We start from the raw sequence: 20,177 nt of genomic DNA, 5'->3' as shown, positions 1-20,177 counted from the left end.
AATACCGTAGAAATGGAAAACTGATCTTCAATATGGGCTGGAAGGTGGGAAATTACAGAACTGGAATGTGACAGTGTGGCTATGGGACTGGCTCTGGCATTGCTAAGAGAAGAGCAAAGAATGTGAATTCCTGTTTGTCCTATTATAAACTTCTACTACCTGTCCCACACCACAGCCAGTCTTCTCCTTCTCATCTTATTAAAGTAACTATTTAAATACAAGGAACTTTTAAAAAATGCTATTTGGCATGTATACCAGCATTTAAATGTATCCACACACCAGGAATTGGAAGCTGATAATCATTCACATCCCTATAACAACAATGCTTTGGCTCCAGGCTCCCTCTACTGACTCCAAAATAATAAACAAACATTCTATATCAGCCCCCTGACTAGATTTCAAATATTTATAAGCACCAAAGCAAACACAGCCTTATGCACTCATAAAGGACATCCTTAGTAGTATGATAATCAGGAAGTTCAACATTTAAAGAAAGGTGAAAAATACAAACTAATTAATAAAGTATTTGCACAGATAGAATCACAGAGTTGTCATTATTTGACTCCTCCCAATAGTAATTTCAAATAGATTCACCTAATATTTAATATTTTAATCTTCAGAGAATAGCAGGGTGTGTTGGAGTCCACCTATGTATACATCTGTCTTGCAAAGGGTGGTTATTACTTTTTAATAAATAATCTCAATTAGGAAATTGCCTAAATATATTAGTTAACCATGGGCATTTTAAATGTCTCATCTCTCACAGGAATGTGTGCATTATAGCAGGTTTAGAATAAGAAATCTGACTTCAGATTAGTAAGTGTGAATACACAAAATGTTTCAAATAAAAAGACAATGAAAGAAATGGAGAAAGGCCACATGTTTACAAGAAGGAAGCTGGAAATAAAATACTGCACTTAACATTTTAACTCCTAGAGGAGGAAGTAGGGCAATTTGCATAGACTTCAAACAATCTCACACTATTGAGAAAACCAGCAAATCCTGGAAAGAATTAGAGGTAAAAGCCAAAGTCAATACACTTCAAATACCCTTGGTGTTTCACACCAACTAACAAGAAAGCATCTTCTGGCTAAGTTCACACTTTGCACAAAATAAATATTAATTCTATTGTTGGTACTTTTCCAAAAAGTTAATATTTTCCAGTGCACAATTTTAGTTTCTTAAATTTGCCTTTGAAGCTCTAAGAATGCCCTTTGAAGTTATGTTTTCATAGACCTAGGAATTCAGTCTAAGAATGAAAGATGACATCAAAGATTTATTTACAAAGATGTTTATCAAAACCTTATTTTTTTATAGTTAACTCTTCACCACTTACATTTATACCTAGCACAGTGCCAAGTACGTGGTGAGCTCCTAACAAATACTTTTGGACTGATTAGTTACATGAGAAAAGTTGAAAATTTCTAAATTTGGAACTGGTTGAATAAATTTTCATGTATATGCATTAAAATGTTTTATAAATTTAAAAGACATTGGAGAAATATTTGAGAGAATGTTAAGCAAAAAGGAAATTCAGCAACATGATACCATAAAATAGGATGCTGTTTCTAGAATTCCCAACACTACCAAAGAAAACCAAGACCATAAAGTTTAATGAAAAGCTTTTATTATGGGTGACTCAATATTTGTATGGGCATTTGGTTCTTACTCTGCACTTTGTTAGAACAAAGTGAGTACTTTCTCTTCCCTAGATAGATTTTGGTAATTTATTCAGTGTCTGAATGTAGACCAAAACTGAACTTTGCTAACAACTTCTGCACAAATGCTATAGAGATAGATGGATTGTTTCTGAATCTGTATAAATAAAAGTGAAATGTAATGTTTTTTTTTATCGAAGAGAAGAGAACCATAACTGTTGTGGATTTGAATAGGACTGGCACTTTACCTAAATGATCTCTAATCCTTACAATTATCCTGAAAGTGGGTGCTTTTGTTCACATGCATAGTACAGTAAAAAAAAAAAAATACCTAAGAGTTATTGATCTGATGCTAGTCTCTGTGTTAGCAGCATTACTTGATGCTTTTGCTCCTCCATGCTCTGAGCTACTAGAGCAAGTAACACACACACACACACACACACACACACACACACACACACTTTGCACTACCTTGAAGTCCAAGGTAGAAACTGGGCCTGTCTAGCCCTTTCCCCTTGTGGAGAGAATAATTTAATTCTCCAAAGTCACTAATGCATTTTTGTCCTTCCTTTCAGAAAGAATAAACAGCTTAAAAAGTCTACCTTCTGCAGGGCACTAGTGCTCACACCTATAATCTTAACTACTCAGCAGGCTGAAGTCTGAGGATCACAGTTGGAAGCCAGTCAGGCAGGAAAGCCCATGAGTCTCTTATCTCTAAATTACTCAGAAAAGGCTGGAAGTGGTGCCCTGGCTCAAGTGGTAGAATGCTAGCCTTGAGCCAAAGAAGCTTAGGGACAGTGTCCAGGCCCTGAGTTAAAGCCCCAAGACTGGCACACACACACACACACTACAAATCTATAAATTGATTTGAGCCCTCTGTTGAAGGGTATGGCCTTAGGAAGAAGAGAGTTTAAACTAATCTTTCCATAGATTTCCTTGGCATGACAATGGGACTATCCAGTCAACTATAATCTAGTTACCAATAGTAATGAAATTCAACAAGTTTAATGCTCTCAAAAGTGTTCAAGAAATATAATTAATTCTTCTTTGCCTTAACTGAGCAAAACATCTTCCATCCAACTTCTGACATCAGCTATCTAAGAGTGTTCCTGTAATACAAGAGGTAGCAGCTGGCTACATCCTTATCAAACAAGACAGGTCATTTGTCTCTGGAGTCACTGAGTTCTTTAAACTTGAATTCTGGCTTTTTCTCTTTCCTGCCTTCTATCATCCAGGGCTCATACAAGAATTAAACAGTGAATGAAGATATGTGAGTCCAAGAGTTTCTGTAATGGGGACCCCCCAAAAGAGGGGACCACAATGTAATGGGGTCCGAGGGTGGGGGGATCCCCCATCCCTCCAAGAGTCCACCATTCAAGAGACAGTCTCAAGTAAAAAGATGAATTTATTGGGGAAGTAAAAAGTATACTGACTGGCCAGGGTCATGGCCCAGACTTGGGAGCTAGAGCCCCAACCATAAAAAGCAGGCTGGCCGGCCAGAACCGCAGCCCAGACTCGGGAGCTGGGACCGCACCCTGGCCATGCTCTGGTGGCCAATGAGGATACAGCACTTACAGAGCTTGCTAGGCCGCAAGCAGGTGGCCAATAGAGTTACACTCTATCTCATTGTATCTGTTTGGACCAACCTATCATTTTAGTTAGAATTGGTGCATAGGTTTGACATCAGGTGGATATGCCCACTCTGGAGGGCACATAGATTTGACTTCAGGTGGATAGGCCTACCCATGGGAGGGCACAGGTTCCCTTGAACCTCCCAGGCCTCAGGTGGTCAATTTACATAACTTATCATAATAAAGGGGAGCTTCCCTGGATAGGCTGGGGGAGATCTTAGTGAAGATGGAGTTGGCTTCTGCTCTAATCTGAGCTGGAGTCAATCTGACCCCTCCACAGTTAATGATGGCACTGGCCAGATCTGACCTTCCTATTACAGTTCCAAAATAACTAAATCACTGTATTGTCTTGGTTTCTGAAGGATATGGCTAATTCTATTTTTGTAATAGTAACCATAATTAAGTATAATTAAGTTATAGAAAAGCTTTCATGTTTTTTGTCATAACCATCTACAAGGTTCACATTCCCAGAGGACATCTCATCCCCGAAATTAAATAGTGATCACACCTCATATCCCGGGCTACTCCGTGAAATTCGATTCCAGAACTGATTGCAACAAAGTAGCTTCCTTCAAAGCACTGCCCAGCAACAAGTTCTCCTCATTCCCGGAACAAAAACCCAATTATTTCCTAGAAGACCAGCTTCAGAGACAAAGAATTAAAAAAAAAAAAAAAACATTTATCCCACCCTCTTTAGTGATACAAGCAGTTGTTGAAGTTGTTGAGATGCCCACGCTAATAGACACCCCCCCACCCCCCACTGGGTCCTGGCTATCTCCGGCTCTCCACACCCTGAATCCAATTTCTGAAAGAATGGGTGTTCACCTCTGCAAAACCATTATCTTCTTGGGGGGCAATCCCAAATTAGGACATTTAACCTGCAGCGGACATTCATTCAACCACATTCGAGGACATTGCCTTTCCCATCTCGAGACATCTTTTAGTCCACAAATTTAAAACACGATGGAGGCCACTCTCTGCCCCGCCCCCCTTTTTCCTTTAGCCCCCAGAATCAGAATCAAGTGTGGACTCCAACATTCCGATCCCCATCTCGTGCGCCCTTCTCAAAGTAACCAGGGAACGTACTCCAATGGGGTGTATGCCCAAGGTGCCCGGTGGCCGGACTCCGCCCCGCCCCCCCAGACCTGCCCACCAGACCCTTGACTTTGCGCCTGGAGCTTGCCCCGCCCTTCCCCGCTCCTCGACCACGCCCCCGCGCCGCTCGCCCCGCCCCCTCCTCCCTCCCGGGTTCCCTGGCTGCAGCTGGACGCTGTCACCACGGTGACGCGGCGTCCCGGACTCTCTGCCCCGAGCATTGCGCGACCGGCAGCGCGCCGACCTTCCCAGGCAGTAAGAGACCCCCGCGACGCCTGCGAGCCACTCACCCGTCCCTGCCCCCCAGTGCAGCTGGATCCAGCCTTCACCTCAAACAACCCCAAGCCCCACGCCTGAACCTACAGATTCCCTCTGCTCCTCCAGGTTGGGGCTCTGGGGCCCCGCGGCTGCCCCGAAGCCACCAGGGAAGGTAGGATCCGTCCTGTCCACGCGGGTGTGCGCGGTGACTGGGCGGGGCCACGCGGTGTACAAGATAGCCGGCGAGGCTGCACAGCCGTGCTTTGACTAGCTGATTGACGGGTCCCAACGCCACCCTTTCCCCAAATGAAAATAATCACGTTCCTCCAGAGGCTTCCTCCTCGGCCTGGTCCCTAATTCTGATCGTTTGTAAGCAGATTAATTGCTTGTAGGGGGCCAGCCCCTCTGACTTGCTAGATAGAACATTGAAAGTGGGAAGAGTTTGGGCCTCCTGGATCTGTAAAGTGATCGGTTCTGACAAATGATCACCTCTAAGATCCAACCTGCCACAGTCAAGGTACTATAGGCTTCATTGTTTATACTGGGGATTGAACTCAGGACCTCCTGCGAGCTTTTTATTCCTTGAGCCACCTAACCCAGACCTTTTTGCTTTTAGTTTTCAAACAGGGTCTTGGCATTTGCGTTGGCTAGCCTCTGGACTGACAGGCATATGACACCATGCCTGGCAAGATACTGCAGTGTTTTGACTACCAAAACCTCTCTAACACTGCACCTCTATAGCATTTAAAGCAACACATGGTGTAATTATCAAGTTCTCATTTGGCATAGATGAATTGCCAAAGCTGTTCTTAGCCCCCCAGGAGAGTTCCTGGAAGTTGCTTTTTAAAGATAAATCTGGAAAAAGATACTTAAAATATCACACACACAAACACACACACACACACAAACACACACACACACAAACACACACACACTATTTGCAACTTTTTTAATTTCCAGGAAACAAAATCAGGAGCATTACTCTTTAAGTATTCAGAGTTTACCACAGCTTGCTAGAATCATCAGCTAACGCCTAAAATCCTAGCTACTCAGGAAGATGAGACCAAAGAATCTCCTTCAAAACCAGCCACAGTAGACAAATCTATGGGATACTTATCTCCAATTAATCAGCAAAATATGAGAAGTGGAGCTGTGGCTCAAGTGAAAGAGCATCAGCCCTGAATTTGAGGCCTTGATCTCAAGTTCCATTACCAACACACTACACACACACACACACACACACACACACACACACACACACTTCCTACCAAACCTTGGTAGGAATTCCCTACCAGAATTGCCATGGTTCCCACCCATGCCCACCAATTAAGCTACAGTCAAGTGTTTCATCCCTTTCTACCCCATGCAGTCTCATTTGTGCACTTAGAATTGGCCTCACTGAGACCTAAACCTTCAGGATTGCCATTGCTAGGCTAGGTAATAGTAAGAGGAGGAGTTGTAGTGATGGTAATGCTAGCAGGAGATAAGTACTTGCTATTATTTATTATTAGCTATTATGTTAACATGCACAAAACACCATGAAGCAATTGGTTCTTTTCAATCCTCATTTTACAATTGAGGAATTGAATCATAGAGACATTAAATAACTAGTTCAACATTACACAATCTACTGAGATTTGAAAATAGGTAATCTGACTCCACAGTCTGGTCTTTAGCCCTATCCTGTACTATAGAAGAGGAAATACAAAAAAAGTTATATTTAGTCACTTGTGGTATGAACGTAAATGACATCTGATATTGAAACCTTTTTGTAAATACTTGAAGATAAGCAATAAAATAGTGTGCCTACATCAAGCTGTTTCCTTACTAAGCTCCTACAGGAAAAAGAATGTGGTTAATTAGCTCCGTCTCCTCTTTTCCACAGTTGCAAGCCCGGAACATGTAGCTGTCTGTTTATTCATTTATTCTTTGTCAACATAAACACAAGATTAAAAAAACAAATAGTACAAAAAGATAAGATAAAAAGGACAAGGAAAAATGTCATGTCTTCACTATTACAAGAGAAAATTAAAATAAGGATTTGAGGGGAATCTAAATTTTAAGTGTTGGTAACTCAGTTTATAAATTAATTATTGGAAATGTATACTGCTGGCCTCATGCATGAAGCCCTGGATTTGATTCCTCAGCACCACATATATAGAAAAAGCCAGAAGTGGTGCTGTGGCTCAAGAGGTAAAGTCCTAGCCTTGAGCAAAAAGAAGCCAGGGACAGTGCTCAGGGCCTGAGTTCAAGCACCAGGACTGGAAATAATTAATTAATCATTACTGACTGATGGTTACTGCATGCATAACTAGACAAGTGGGTATATGAAATGTTTCACACCCATGTGGAGGTATTAAATCTTTAAAAATCCAAGGTGGATGCCCTATCTTAATTAGAATGAACACTTTTGATGTGCTCAATAGCCATATGGCCAGTGGTTACCATACTAAACAGCCAGAGCTCTGGTTTATAATTCTTTCCTGTTGTTTCCTTCCTTCCTTCAAGTTGCATTCATCCAATACCTACTTACTAAGCAGAAAAATATAGAGTACGCTAGGCAATGATATGGGTAATACAAAGGCTTATGGAGCTAATCAGTAAGGAAGCCAAAGAATACATGCATGAATGAAATTATGACAATCCCATATTTGGATTTCTAGAAGACCTCCCTTTTCTCCTTCCTTCCTTCCTTCTCCCCTTCTTTCCTTCTTTCCTTCCTTCCTCCTTTCCTTCCTTCTTTCCTTCCTTCCTTCCTTTCTTCTTCCCTTCCTTTCCTCCTATGTGTTTTGCTATGTAGCTCAGGGCTGCTCTCAAATTCAAGGTCTTGCAGCCTCTGTTTCACAGGTATGCCTGACCTGGGGAGCATGTTTGATCTAGGAACCACACATGGCTCCATTTTTCCTAAAATGGCTTGAGTTTAACTATTTGTTTTTTGGTGCCACCAGAAAAGTGACAACAATAACAAAAATCAGTTAAACTAATTAAGCTCTTGACCTGTGTTTTGATTGTTAAGAAAGAGTCTCTATTTTCATAAGTCTAGAACTATACCACATACAAATCAAGGATTTCTGGGAGCCATGTTTGGCACCATGTAGGGGATCTGTCTACAGTAAGGGAGAAGAATGAGGCCCACATGCAGAGAGTGGCTGAGAGGAGCTGGGAAAGGGTCCTGAGTCTTTAAACACAGCCGTGCCCTATATCCTACTTCACATAGCTTGATGTCCAGCTCTCTTGGATTCTGTGAACCAATGCTTTCCTTTTTGTATAAGCTAACTTGAGTGAGGTTTCAGAACTTACAACCAAGAGTCCAGTCTAATTAATTAGGAAGCCTAGAAATCAGGACCTTATTCTTACAAGTGAACCTGTGATAGCCTCCACTCACCTGCACTCTGACCCCAAGGTATATTTTACTTAAAACACACTGAATATTTTCAAGCACACATGTTCACATACTATGCTTTTATAAGCAGTATTGCCATGTGTGTTTTATATCCTTCTTAAATCAAGTACATTTCTCTCCTGATTTATACTGCTTATCTTTCTGTAGTCTCATACAAATAAATCTGCTTTTCCCCAACTCTTTTCTCACTCCAATTGCGTGGGCCTTTTTCTTTTTCTATTCTTTTTTTAATTGTAAGAGCACTCTAGATCAATCAAATTACCTTATATCACTTGAGTGGTTTTGTTCATCTCATATCTGAATGTCTTTAAACTGGTGTAGGACCCACTGACATGAATGTAGGATCAAATTTCTGCTCTCAAGAAACTTTCATCATCATAGTTGTAGTCACTCTAGCATTTGCTAGTTACCTATCTAATACTGCTATGAGCATTGCCTTGCCTGATACTTTTTTCCCACCTGCTTTTTTGTGTGTTATTCCCCAGGATTTTACCTTGGGCCTTGTCTTATAATATCAGCTCTTCTCTTAAGTTCTGTATTGTTTCTGTATTGCTTCATGGAACAGAACAGTGGATGGCCTATAGGCATTTCTAACTCAGAAGTTCCAAAAGCAAACTCTTGTCTCCCAGATGCCTTCATCCTTGTCCTCCAAGCTCTTTCCTCTCATGATAGTGTTCAGCAACTCTCCTTTTGGCCTCCATTTTCCTTCCAAGTGTACCTTCTCACTTGGTACATCATCATATTTTCCCTAGACTAGAGGTTGGGAATTATTTTCTATAAAAGGCCTGATACTAAACATTTTAGACTTCAAGGTCCCACACAGTCTTTGTTGAAACTACTAAATATTGCCATTTTAGGCTTGACGTTATACTGAAATCCACAAGTTTACCTGCATTCCAGTGATATTTCATTTACAAAAATAGTTTCCTGGGCACCAGTGGCTCATGTCTGTAATCCTAGCTACTTAGGAGGCTGAGATCTGAAGATAATTGTTCAAAGCTAGCGCAGCTAGGGAAGTCTGTGACTCATCTCCAGCTAACTACTAAAACAAAAAGAAGCTAGAAGTGGAGCTGTGTCTCAAGTGATAGAGTGCTAGCTTTGAGCAAAAAAGCCTAGGGACAGCACCCAGGCCTGGACTTCAAGCCCCAAGACACACACACACACACACACACACACACACACACACACACACACAGAGTAGATAATGAGTCACACATGGCTGTACACTCTATGTCAACTCTGGCACTGGACTATTCCAGGAACATCTCAGCTAACTAGTCTCTCTGCCTCTGTGCCTCTGTTCTCTGTCAGCTTTACCAACTGCCAAATTACTTTTCTGATAGATTTAATCTCCCTTCAAAGTATTGCTTTTATTTATGTTGCCTTCTGATTAAATCCTTAAATCACTAGTATTTGGCAATTAATAACTTTTTATAAGTTGTTCCCACATATATTAATTGGCAATTAATGACTTTTATGTTGTTTCCACATACATTAGTTGGTAATTAATGACTTTTATAAAAGTTGTTCCCACGTACATTTCCAACTTGCTCTATTACCATTATCTAGCACACAGCTAACTATCCTGCTTGATCTCAGCTTAGTTAAGAGCCACTCTCACTGTAACTCAATCTTACTTCTGAAGCAAGATTGGACCGTCAAATCTTGTGACATTCCAAGATGTGACTGAGGTTCTTATCATTTAGTCACCAACGGAAATAGAATTAAACCTTTATGCTGTAGGTCCATGGGCTATGTTAATGTAGTTAAGTAGCCCTTATTACTGCTGTCAGGTATTTTCATTATTTTAGGTTTCAAGGCATAAGATCCATATTAGTCAATGTCTGTTTTGGTTTTGAATGATTAAAAAAAAGCTTATCTCAGTAAAAAAAAAAAAAAAAAGGTTGAGAGATAGATTCATTGGTACATGGTAAGACAAAGGCCCAGCAGGAGAACAGCTATTATTATAGATGTGTGTGTATCATTCTCTCTCTTCTCTCTCCCTCTCCCTCTTTCTCTCTCTTCTCCTTCTTCTTCCCTCTCCATTTCTTCATCTAATATTCTTTATTAGTTTATATGTTCTGCTTATTTCATGGAGCTATTTTTTTCTGGGAGCCAGAATCATGTCTGCTAGAAAGTTTGGATTATTCTCCAAACTTTATGACAATGTCAGTTTTAAAGGTCTCAGAGAAAGGGGATGCACTTAGCTTGGAACACAGATGCACTGGTTGGACCTCTAATTGTGTTAGCTTAGGAATTACCATGACTGCTGTTTTGTGTTTGTAGGCTGGGTTTTGTCTACAAATCCATAGGTGGGAAATTAAAAAAAAAAAAAAAAAAAAAAAAAAAAAACGAGAACAAGCTTCAGAGATGGATTCTACAACTAAAAAGCAGCTCAGGCCTGAGAAATATTAAAGAGCTCAAGGACAGCACCTAGGCCCTGAATTTAAGCCCCACAACTGACAAAATTTTAAAAATTAAAAAGCAGAAACAATCTGGAATCCAGAGCTGAAAGAACAATAGCTGAAACAAAAACTTTAGTAGAAGCTAGGCGCTGGAGACCCATGACTATAATCCTAGCTACTGAAGAGGCTGAGATCTAAGGATCACCATTCAAAGCCAGACTAGGCAGGAAAGTCCATGAGGCTTTTAACCACCAGAAAACCAGAAGTAGTGCTATGGCTCAAAGTGGTGGAGCGCTAGCCTTGAGCACAAAGGCTCAAAGATAGTGCCCAAACACTAACTTCAAACCCCATGGCTGACAAAAAATAAAAAAATAAAAATAAAAAAAACCCTAACTTTACTTAGTAGCTCAATACCAGATCTTAAATGTCAGAACAATCAGTGAGGTTAAAGATACAGCAACAGAAATTATGAAGTCCAACAGGGAAAAACAAAACAACAAAAAACAAAGTTTCAGGGGGCTGGGGATATAGCCTAGTGGCAAGAGTGCCTGCCTCGGATACACGAGGCCCTAGGTTCGATTCCCCAGCACCACATATACAGAAAACGGCCAGAAGCGGCGCTGTGGCTCAAGTGGCAGAGTGCTAGCCTTGAGCGGGAAGAAGCCAGGGACGGTGCTCAGGCCCTGAGTCCAAGGCCCAGGACTGGCCAAAAAAAAAAAAAAAAAAAACAAAGTTTCAGAGACTAGTGGGGCATCATCAAGATACAACTCTAATATACATGTAATTGGAGTCCCAATTAAAAAAGTGAAGAAAATAATTCAAAAAATTATCACTAAAACACAATACTGTAGTTCCCAAGATTTGGGTATTAGGATGAAATGAAAATCCAAAAGTAAACAACCATTAAGTATAAACACTTTCTAGTGCTTATGGTATTCAATCATACTTTACTCTTTTTCTCATATTACAACTATTTTTATTCAGCACTTACTATGAAATAGTTAGTATCAATAAAAATATTATGCCTAAAAAATTTTTAAAAAGTGGCTCAGGGGCAGTCCTATTGATTGGACCCTATCTTCCTCTGACTTTCCAATTCTGCCTCCAAAAAGAATAATTTGATGGATATCGGTACTCATCAAAATGGCAGTTTGAACAGACTGGACGATGATTCTATAAGTGCTTTAGAACATAGTACTTGGAAGCTTGGTCTGTACCATATGTATAAGAAACTAGAACCTATTTTCCCTATAAGATCCTGAGCTTCTCAAAGCAGGAAATCATCTTCTTTGTGCCCCCAGAGCTTAGCAAAGACGATCTGATATGTAGTGGGTACTCACCAAAAGTTTGGTTTTATATTTGGGACTGGGATTGACTCTAGGACTCACAAATGCTAAATACATTACCACTGAACTACACCTCTAACTCAAACATTTATTTTAAATAGACCTTGAATTTTATATGAAAACTAGAGACTGTCCTTTTATTCAAGTACCACATAAACTGTTTAAAGATATTGAGAGTGTCAACCCTGGCTGGGAATATGGCCTAGTGGTAGAGTGCTCACCTGGTATACATGAAGCCCTGGGTTCAATTCCCCAGCACCACATATATAGAAAATGGCCAGAAGTGGCGCTGTGGCTCAAGTGGCAGAGTGTTAGCAAAAAGAAGCCAGGGATAGTGCTCAGGCCCTGAGTCCAAGCCCCAGAACTGGCAAAAAAAGTGGTAGGGTGCTAGCCCTGAGCAAAAGGAACTCAGGGACAGCACCCAGGCCTAGAGTTCAAGCCCTAGAACCAGCATAAAACCAAAGCCAAACAAACAAAAAACAACAGAGAATTACCTAAATGGGAGACTTAGTTGAACTAATCTCAATTTCTTTTTTCTTTCTTTCTTTTTTTTGCCAGTCCTGGGCCTTGGACTCAGGGCCTGAGCACTATCCCTGCACTTAGCAGAGAGGTTTAAGGGGTTAAATGAATTCAATTGTACAAATAAACAGAGTGCATATCAACAGACCATTCCTGTCTGGAGGTATCATCAGGCCAACATACTGCTGTAAAAGATGGACAAATATACTTACAAATGACACTACAAATTTTAAATTGTCTTGATTAGTTAAAACGCATTCATATTGTTCCAGATATAAAGTAAAATAAAACAAGCAAACAAAAAAAAAACCCTCTTCTACATGAATCCTGCAGCCGTCCCATTATTCTGCCCAGTGCCAATGAATATTATCAATTCCTTTTCTGAAAGGAATTCCTTTCAGGTATTTTCTGCATATTAATAATTATTTTACACATGCATATTACCTTATAATAACTATTCTTCATCAATTCAGTTTATTGGTTGCTGTTTTAATTTTAACCTGTGTTCTAAATTAATTGCTTTTTCCCCTGGAGTCAGTGGTCTTTGTAAACAAGTTTGAGTACTTTTAGGGCTTATGTAACTTTTTAAGTAAATTACTTTAAAGCCCTCAGAGCTAGTATGCCTGTTTCAGTCACAGTAAAACCTCGCTTTTGTTACACTTAGCAATCTTAATCAGTCCCATAAGGAATCTTCCCAGCTTTTCCTTTAGAGAAACAAACCTGTCTGCTTCTATAGTGTCCATCCTAGCTAGACCCTGAACCAGGTTACCCTTTTAATCTGGCAAAGTTGGCCCCATTGTGATCCTCATTTTTTCAAATAAAAGAACTGAAGCTTAAAAGAAACAAACTAACTTTCCCAAACCCACCTGGGAGTGGCAAAAAGGCAAAGGCATTGAATCCAATCTCTTTCAACAAGAGTCTTACTCTGAACGGCCTCCAGAAGAATTTGGTTTTAGGAGGGTGAGTGAAGTGGACATCTCTGGTGTAACAATAAAGCTGTACTCAACAAAGACTGGGTCTCCACCAGGGGCTTGGCTGTGTCTGTGTATGCTTTCTTTCACCTGGTGAAAATAAGAGGAGAATTGGGCATTGCTGTTTCAGCTAGGTGTTGCAATCCGTGAAGATCCTATAGCTAGACGAACACTACTAAATATAAAGGTGAAGCTCTACTTGTCCTACCAGAACCAGTGTTATGTAAATCCGCACAGCAAAAGTGTGGCTCAAGAGAGGTCATCTTTGATGGTCTGGTAGGGCCTTTTGAGTTGGTTATGTATTGTTTGGCCCTACAGAATGAAAGTAAAGTAGCTCATTTATCCTAGAGTTTGGTTTTCTACAACTGGTTTCCTCCAAAAGACACCTTGCTTTTCTTGGAGACGTCTATCAGATCTCAGTGAGAAATTTAAATTAATGACACATTTAACACTTGGCTTGGTCAGGGTTCCTCAGAATTCTAAGCCTAAGGCAAAAGTCTCAAGGGTGTTCAAGGGTGCAGGTCAGTGAGGAGACAGATCTAAACACAGAAACAAACCAATGAAGCTTCACTTTCATTGTCCACAATTTTGGCCTCGAATTTTGTAATCCAGAAACCCTTAGATATATAATGATAGCAGTATTTAAACTATGGTATGAGATAATGGAGCAAGTTTTAGAGGGAAGAACAAGTGGATTGTTTCTTTGGAAAAATGTGATCTCTCCCATATTTGAAAAAGACATGAGTTTGTTTTTTCTCTTTAAAATTAAAATGAAATTTATCCAAATATACATGGGACAGTATTATAGGATAATAAGTTCTATAATTAATTGGTTAGGATAATAAGTTCTATAATTAATTGGTTAACTTAGAAAAGCAAGAATCCATAGAGAAAGTATTATAACTTTCAAGTATTAATAAATACATGAGGGAATTAATATCATAAAATTATATTTTAAAGTGTCTTTGGATAAACTCAGCAATCAATTAGTATAAATATTTCTTTTAATAATACTTTATTTAAATGCCATACCTTGAAATATGGCTCACATACATTCAACATGATGTTTTTCATGACATCAACTAAAATGTCAACTAAATGTTAACTAAGTTTGATTTACACATGGTGCTTTGTTTTGTTGATCTGATGGAGGAAGATGGTATATATGCGAGCCCAGATGCATTTGTATTTTCAGGGTCAGCTCAACAGGAAAGGAGAGTCTTCAACCTGCTGGTGATTGTCTTTGAATCTAATTTAGAGTCCAAGTTACATGAGACTGAAAAGGTAACAGAATTAGAGTTTTATTTTTAATGTAACACCATTGTTCCATGCAAAATCTTCCTATAACTTGATTTACATGGGCTGCAAGGTGATATGGGGAAAGGGAAGAGTTGTCTACATTTTTAAGTCCCTTTTATAATGCAGAAGAATAAGGCTTTGCTAAAATGAAAATAATGTTAGTAAGAACAAAACAAAATACACTCCATAAGTTCTATGTTTTGTTTCAATTATATTTTAAATTTGTACAAGTGTCTTTGGTTCTTATCATCAATTTATGTGGTTTTATAATATTTGATAATTGACTTTAATTATAAATTGCATGTTAGCCTAGATAATAATGCTAACATAAAGCCCTTCATAAATTATTTCAAGCACCTTAAACTAAAGTAACAAAAAATACTAACTTCTTGCTTGTATTCTAAGCACCTCAAAACCAGACAGAATGGCAGATTGCTAGTATTTGACCCAAGACATTGTTTCTTAGACAGTATTTGACTATGATCTTGTCCCAAATATTAATCAAGAATATTGAAATGGTTAAATGTGATTGTATGCCTCAGCAGCTAAATCTTTCATTATATTGTCTCACAAAAATCAAAGAAACATTTCCCAATTAGAAATTTATGTTGATATAAATATTGAGTGTTTTTTCTTCTCTTTCAGAATAAGTGATGATTAAATCAAATGAAGCTATGTCAAAGTAAGATGTCGTCTTTGGCTGAGCAATGGATCTATCACATGCCTTTTAAGCAATTAGAAGTAGATAATGCAACCATTTGTCACCCAATTAAATTTGAAAAGCCAGAAGTGCATGAACTAGCACTTTAGCATTTGCTTCAGTCAAAGCAATTGTTAAATAGAAGGATATTTAAATGATAAATGAATTTTGATACACTATAGTAGTATAACTAAATTCACTTCAATGTTCTAATGCTTAAACACCAATATTTTGTAATTTATTTGTATATTTATTTCCCTATTTCCCATTGATTCTTGCTTACTCCTTGAATATCTTTTAAGTGGATAATTACTTTACAATAAGAACTTTCATTCACCATTACATGTATTCTTGCCAATACATTAAAAAAAAAAAAAAAAAAAAAACCTCAGCCATGCATGGTGATACACACCTGTAGTCCCAGAACTGGGAAGACTGAGTCAAGATGATTACAAGTTTGAGGCCAATCTGGGCTCAAAAGTGAAAGAAGGGAGGGGCTGGGGATATGGCCTAGTGGCAAGAGTGCCTGCCTCATATACATGAGGCCCTGGGTTCGATTCCCCAGCACCACATATACAGAAAATGGCCAGAAGTGGCGCTGTGGCTCAAGTGGCAGAGTGCTAGCCTTGAGCAAAAAGAAGCCAGGAACAGTGCTCAGGCCCTGAGTCCAAGCCCCAGGACTGGCCAAAAAAAAAAAAAAAAAAAGTGAAAGAAGGGAGGGATGGGGGGAGAGAGGGAGGGAACCTAAATTGAAGAAACAAGTATCGAAATCATAGTATAATACCAAATTATTAGTTACCAGCTCTGATCAAAATAGATTCTAATGATTAATTAAATCTCTTTCTAATATGATCATGTCCTACTTTGGGGAAAAAAACACTTCTATGAAAAATAACAATTCGAAGTTTTATTATAAAATATATCCATAAGGATTATTTGGAAAAGTATTGGTACCAGATTTTTCTTTTTGAGTTCAATTATTGAGGTTAAAAGTGTAACTTCAGGAGCTGAAGACATAGCTCAGTGACACATAATTTACCTAGCCTTGGTGATGCTCTGGGTACTAAGTAAAAAATACATAAATAAAAAGCGTATTGTTTTTGGTTTATTCTGAATATTACTGATTGAAAAGAATCTATGTAACATAGTTGAATTTTCACACAGTAATAGCTAAAAAATACCCACTTTGCCTGTGGTGATAAATTTTATATGCTATATAAACAATACATATTTTTATATTAAAGAGAAAGAAATATGTAACAGATCACAGATAGAGAATTTATCTTCATGTCAATTTATAGTTATAACCAACCAGGAAAAAAGTTCTGTTAAGTATATTAATCTACACATTGTTGTATAGATATATTTGAAAGCATACTCAATTTGCTTAGATCAAGGAAATCTTTAATTGTCTTTGAGGAAAATAGGAGATATGACTTTAAGTAATGACAACAGAAGCTAATAGAACATGGATGAGAATAAGTTCCTATCATGTCCAGGAACACCCCCCTCCTCCACCCCCAAAGACTGTAATCAGTAGGAATAGAACTAGGAAGACCCTTCTTGGTAGTTAAAGCCCAGGAAAAAGGAAATGAAGCCTGGACCAACTTAGACAAATAGAGAAATGATTTGCTTTTGACTATGGAACCACCCTTTTCAAGGACAACGAAAATGCCCATGTTCCCTTGAATTCACTCTGGAAAGTACAAGGATGGCCTTCACACATAGAAGCTTCACACAGGCCAGCCTCACAGGTGGCTTTGCCGTCTCAGATACTTCATCCAAAGTGGACAGTAAACAACAGTAGCCTTTGAAAAAATACAGTAGGAGTAAAAGAGAAAACCATGAGGGGACCTTTAAGGCTCAGAGGAAAGTGTGGCTGATCTGCAAAGATGGTGAGTTTGCTCAGCGTGGGTTCTATCCCACTTTCCTCCAGCTGTTGTCTCTATCCCCTAACTCACAGGTACAATTTGTCAAAAGGTCCTGTCTAGGTTCAGGTATGGAGAACAGTTTTTCTCTCTCCCAGTTCTTTGTCTTGTCCTTTCAATTCCTCATCCAGTTCCAGCCACAGGAAAAGTGGCTGGAGCAAATGCACAACATTTCTTGGGTCAAAGTTAAACAATTCTATCTGTAGATTTTGATTGTTATGTAATCATGTTTTATAATTTTCTCTAAAGTGAATGACCAGTTATTCTTTTTTAATTCTCATTTTTACACTTTTAGTAAATGCTCCTTTGGACACAGACCAAGATTGGCAAGAAAACTTCATACTTCACCAACACAGGGCTCTCTAAATGTAGCCAAGACATCCTCAGAAAAGTGAGTTTTAAATAATTTTGCAGCCTGACACATGCTAATATAAATCATTTAAGACAAAGGTGGAAGTATAAATATTCTGAAAACTATATTAATTCCAGTGGAATTAATTCAATGTTCTTATAATACAGTGAAAAAAAATCCTAAAAATCTAGGTTATCTATTGGTGAGCTCTAGCAGAATAGACTGAGTAACTTTGTAGCTTTTTAAGTAATAAATGCCTTCCATTTCCAAAGGATACTATTACCAAAAGTAAAAAGTTTGAGGATTCAGTTGTAATTATATTTAAGTTAATGAAAACTCTCCTTTTTTAAATATACTGGTCATCTGTTCTCTTAAATGATTAGAGCCCTGATTCCCATAAATAAATCATGTTCTCAAATGGAAGTCAGTAAATTTTAGTTGGAATTGAAAGCATAGGTGTTGGCCATCCCAGAGGACCATGCGGAGATAATCACAGACAGGAGAAGAAGGTTCATAAGGAGGTTTATTAGTGGGGCCATAGTTCCCAAGGGAGAGGGAGCTACATGGCATCTGCACCTTATCCAGGAGGCAGCTTCTCTCTAGGGAGGTAAAGGGGAAGTAGGTATGTAGTGAGTAGGAGTGGCTCATTAGGTATGGGTGGATCTGGGGTCTAGTGGGAGGAGCTGAGGACCTGAGGCTAGGGAAATGCTAACAAGAATGAAGGTTGAACTTCCAGGCTCAGATTCTTTAAACCTGTATGAGAGACTATAGGAAATGTAAAGAAAAGTAAGTCTATGCTTTGCTGTTAAAATCATGATTTTAGGCTTTAGTTGGGGATATAGCTAAAGTAAATATCTAAGTATCATATTTCATTTTCTTTCTTTTTTATTTTTGATAGCACTGGGGCATGAACACAAGGCCTTACAATTGCTTGGCTGGTTCTCTACCCTTTGAGCCATGCTTCCAGCTCTGTTTTCCACTGGTTATTTTTAGGATGAAGTCTTGCTTCCTGCCTGGGCACACTTGAGCTTAGTGATCCACCTACTTTTAAGCTTCCCAACATGGCTGGGATCACAGGCACACACTGAGTCCAGCTTCCCTCCCTGAAGAGAGACTCCTTGGATCTCAGCATCCTACACAGCTTGGGATAAAGGCATGCTATTTCATCTGCCTATGGATTGAGGAGTGTAGTGAACTTTTCTACCTTGAACTTGATCCTCCCACTCTCAGCCTCCCAAATAGCTATGATTATAGGACTGAGCTACTGATGCTCAGTATCATATTTCATAGATTCATAAACTATATATAGCTATACATATATAAGTATATAGACATATGTATACATCCATATATGTATACTTATACATTCATATAAGTATATATCTATGTATAAATATATAGAGAGAGTCATATTGTTTTTGAGGTAGGGTCTCACTATGTAACCCATTCTGGTCATTAATTTGTGGTCCTTATGTCTCAGCTTCTGAGTCCTGGAACTAGAAATGTATGCTCATGCCCAGATAACTGATGCCATTTTACACTTGTATTTGACATAAAACAATGATGTCTTGTGATAAATAGATGGTATCTTAAACTCACTGAAATACTTTAATTCAGAAAAATAAAGGAATGATCTTTTATCTGCCTTAAATAATAGAGCATATAAATTCTAGTTATTATTCATATAGTAACCTTTTGTGATAAAATAATATTGCTGTACCAGAAAAACAGGATATTTCAGTGACTTCTCAGCATTTAATATATACAGTTGTTTTTTCTTTTTCCTCTCTCTGTCTCTGTGTCTGTATCTGTCTCTGACTCTCTCTCTGTCTGTCTGTCTCTCTCGCTCTTTGATTTTCGTCAGTGTTTTCATGCCACACAGTGATGTACAACAACATCTGTATCACTGATTCTTATATGGTTCATGTTAACTCTGAAAACAACCTAGGAATTGTTATATAATAACAAATGCCAGGCAAAAATGAAAATTTAATACATTTTAGGTATTTATGTCTATCAGTACTATGTTATCTTGTGTATATATAAATGAGTTTCATCATCTATTTTAACATTTAGGCAGGAAGTTTCTCCAAAGAAGATTGAAAAGAGAGTCCCTTTAAAGAATATTGAAAAGAAAACATCTCCAGAGAGTATTGGACATAAAGATACCTTACCAAATCAGCAGTCATCTTCCTTCTTGAAAGAAAGCACAGGTAATAGGTCATATGTATTGTACTGAGTGGTTGTATCTTCATCTCTGTTTTACATGATCTTTGGGACTGACAGTTTATAGGTGTGAGGTAGGTAGGTCATGAGAACTAGTAGTTTTTCACATTTATGTAGTGGGTGATTGTGACAGGAAGCCAGGTAATTGGATTCATGGGTATAGGTTACATAAGGTGATTATTACAGGGTATTAAATCCTACAATGAATTAAGGTATCTATGAAAATATGAACAAATTCCATCCACTCAGCAATGGAAATGAAAGCCAGAGTATGTCAGCCACTGGTTTGAAAGCTATGGATATAGTTGTTGGCCAGACAAAACAAATCCTTACCTTCATGAAGTTCACAGTCTAGTAGGAAATAGCTATTAAAAATAAGCAATACA

General features: G+C 38.6%; 1 protein-coding gene across 1 annotated transcript in view; it reads left to right on the top strand.

Moving 5' to 3' along the window:
• The window catches only part of Erich2 (glutamate rich 2), a 35,004-nt gene that overhangs the window by 3,394 nt on the left and 11,433 nt on the right, over window positions 1–20,177 (top strand). Inside the window, 5 exon segments of the mRNA XM_048345751.1 lie at window positions 4,398–4,814; window positions 10,332–10,357; window positions 15,231–15,267; window positions 17,509–17,604; window positions 19,642–19,778. Coding sequence (XP_048201708.1) covers window positions 4,398–4,814; window positions 10,332–10,357; window positions 15,231–15,267; window positions 17,509–17,604; window positions 19,642–19,778 — 713 coding nt within the window.

Source organism: Perognathus longimembris, chromosome 4, assembly GCF_023159225.1.
Source record: "Perognathus longimembris pacificus isolate PPM17 chromosome 4, ASM2315922v1, whole genome shotgun sequence".
Taxonomy (NCBI): Eukaryota; Metazoa; Chordata; class Mammalia; order Rodentia; family Heteromyidae; genus Perognathus; species Perognathus longimembris.
Note: the sequence above shows the minus strand (reverse complement) of the source record. Positions and strands in the feature narration are given on the sequence as shown.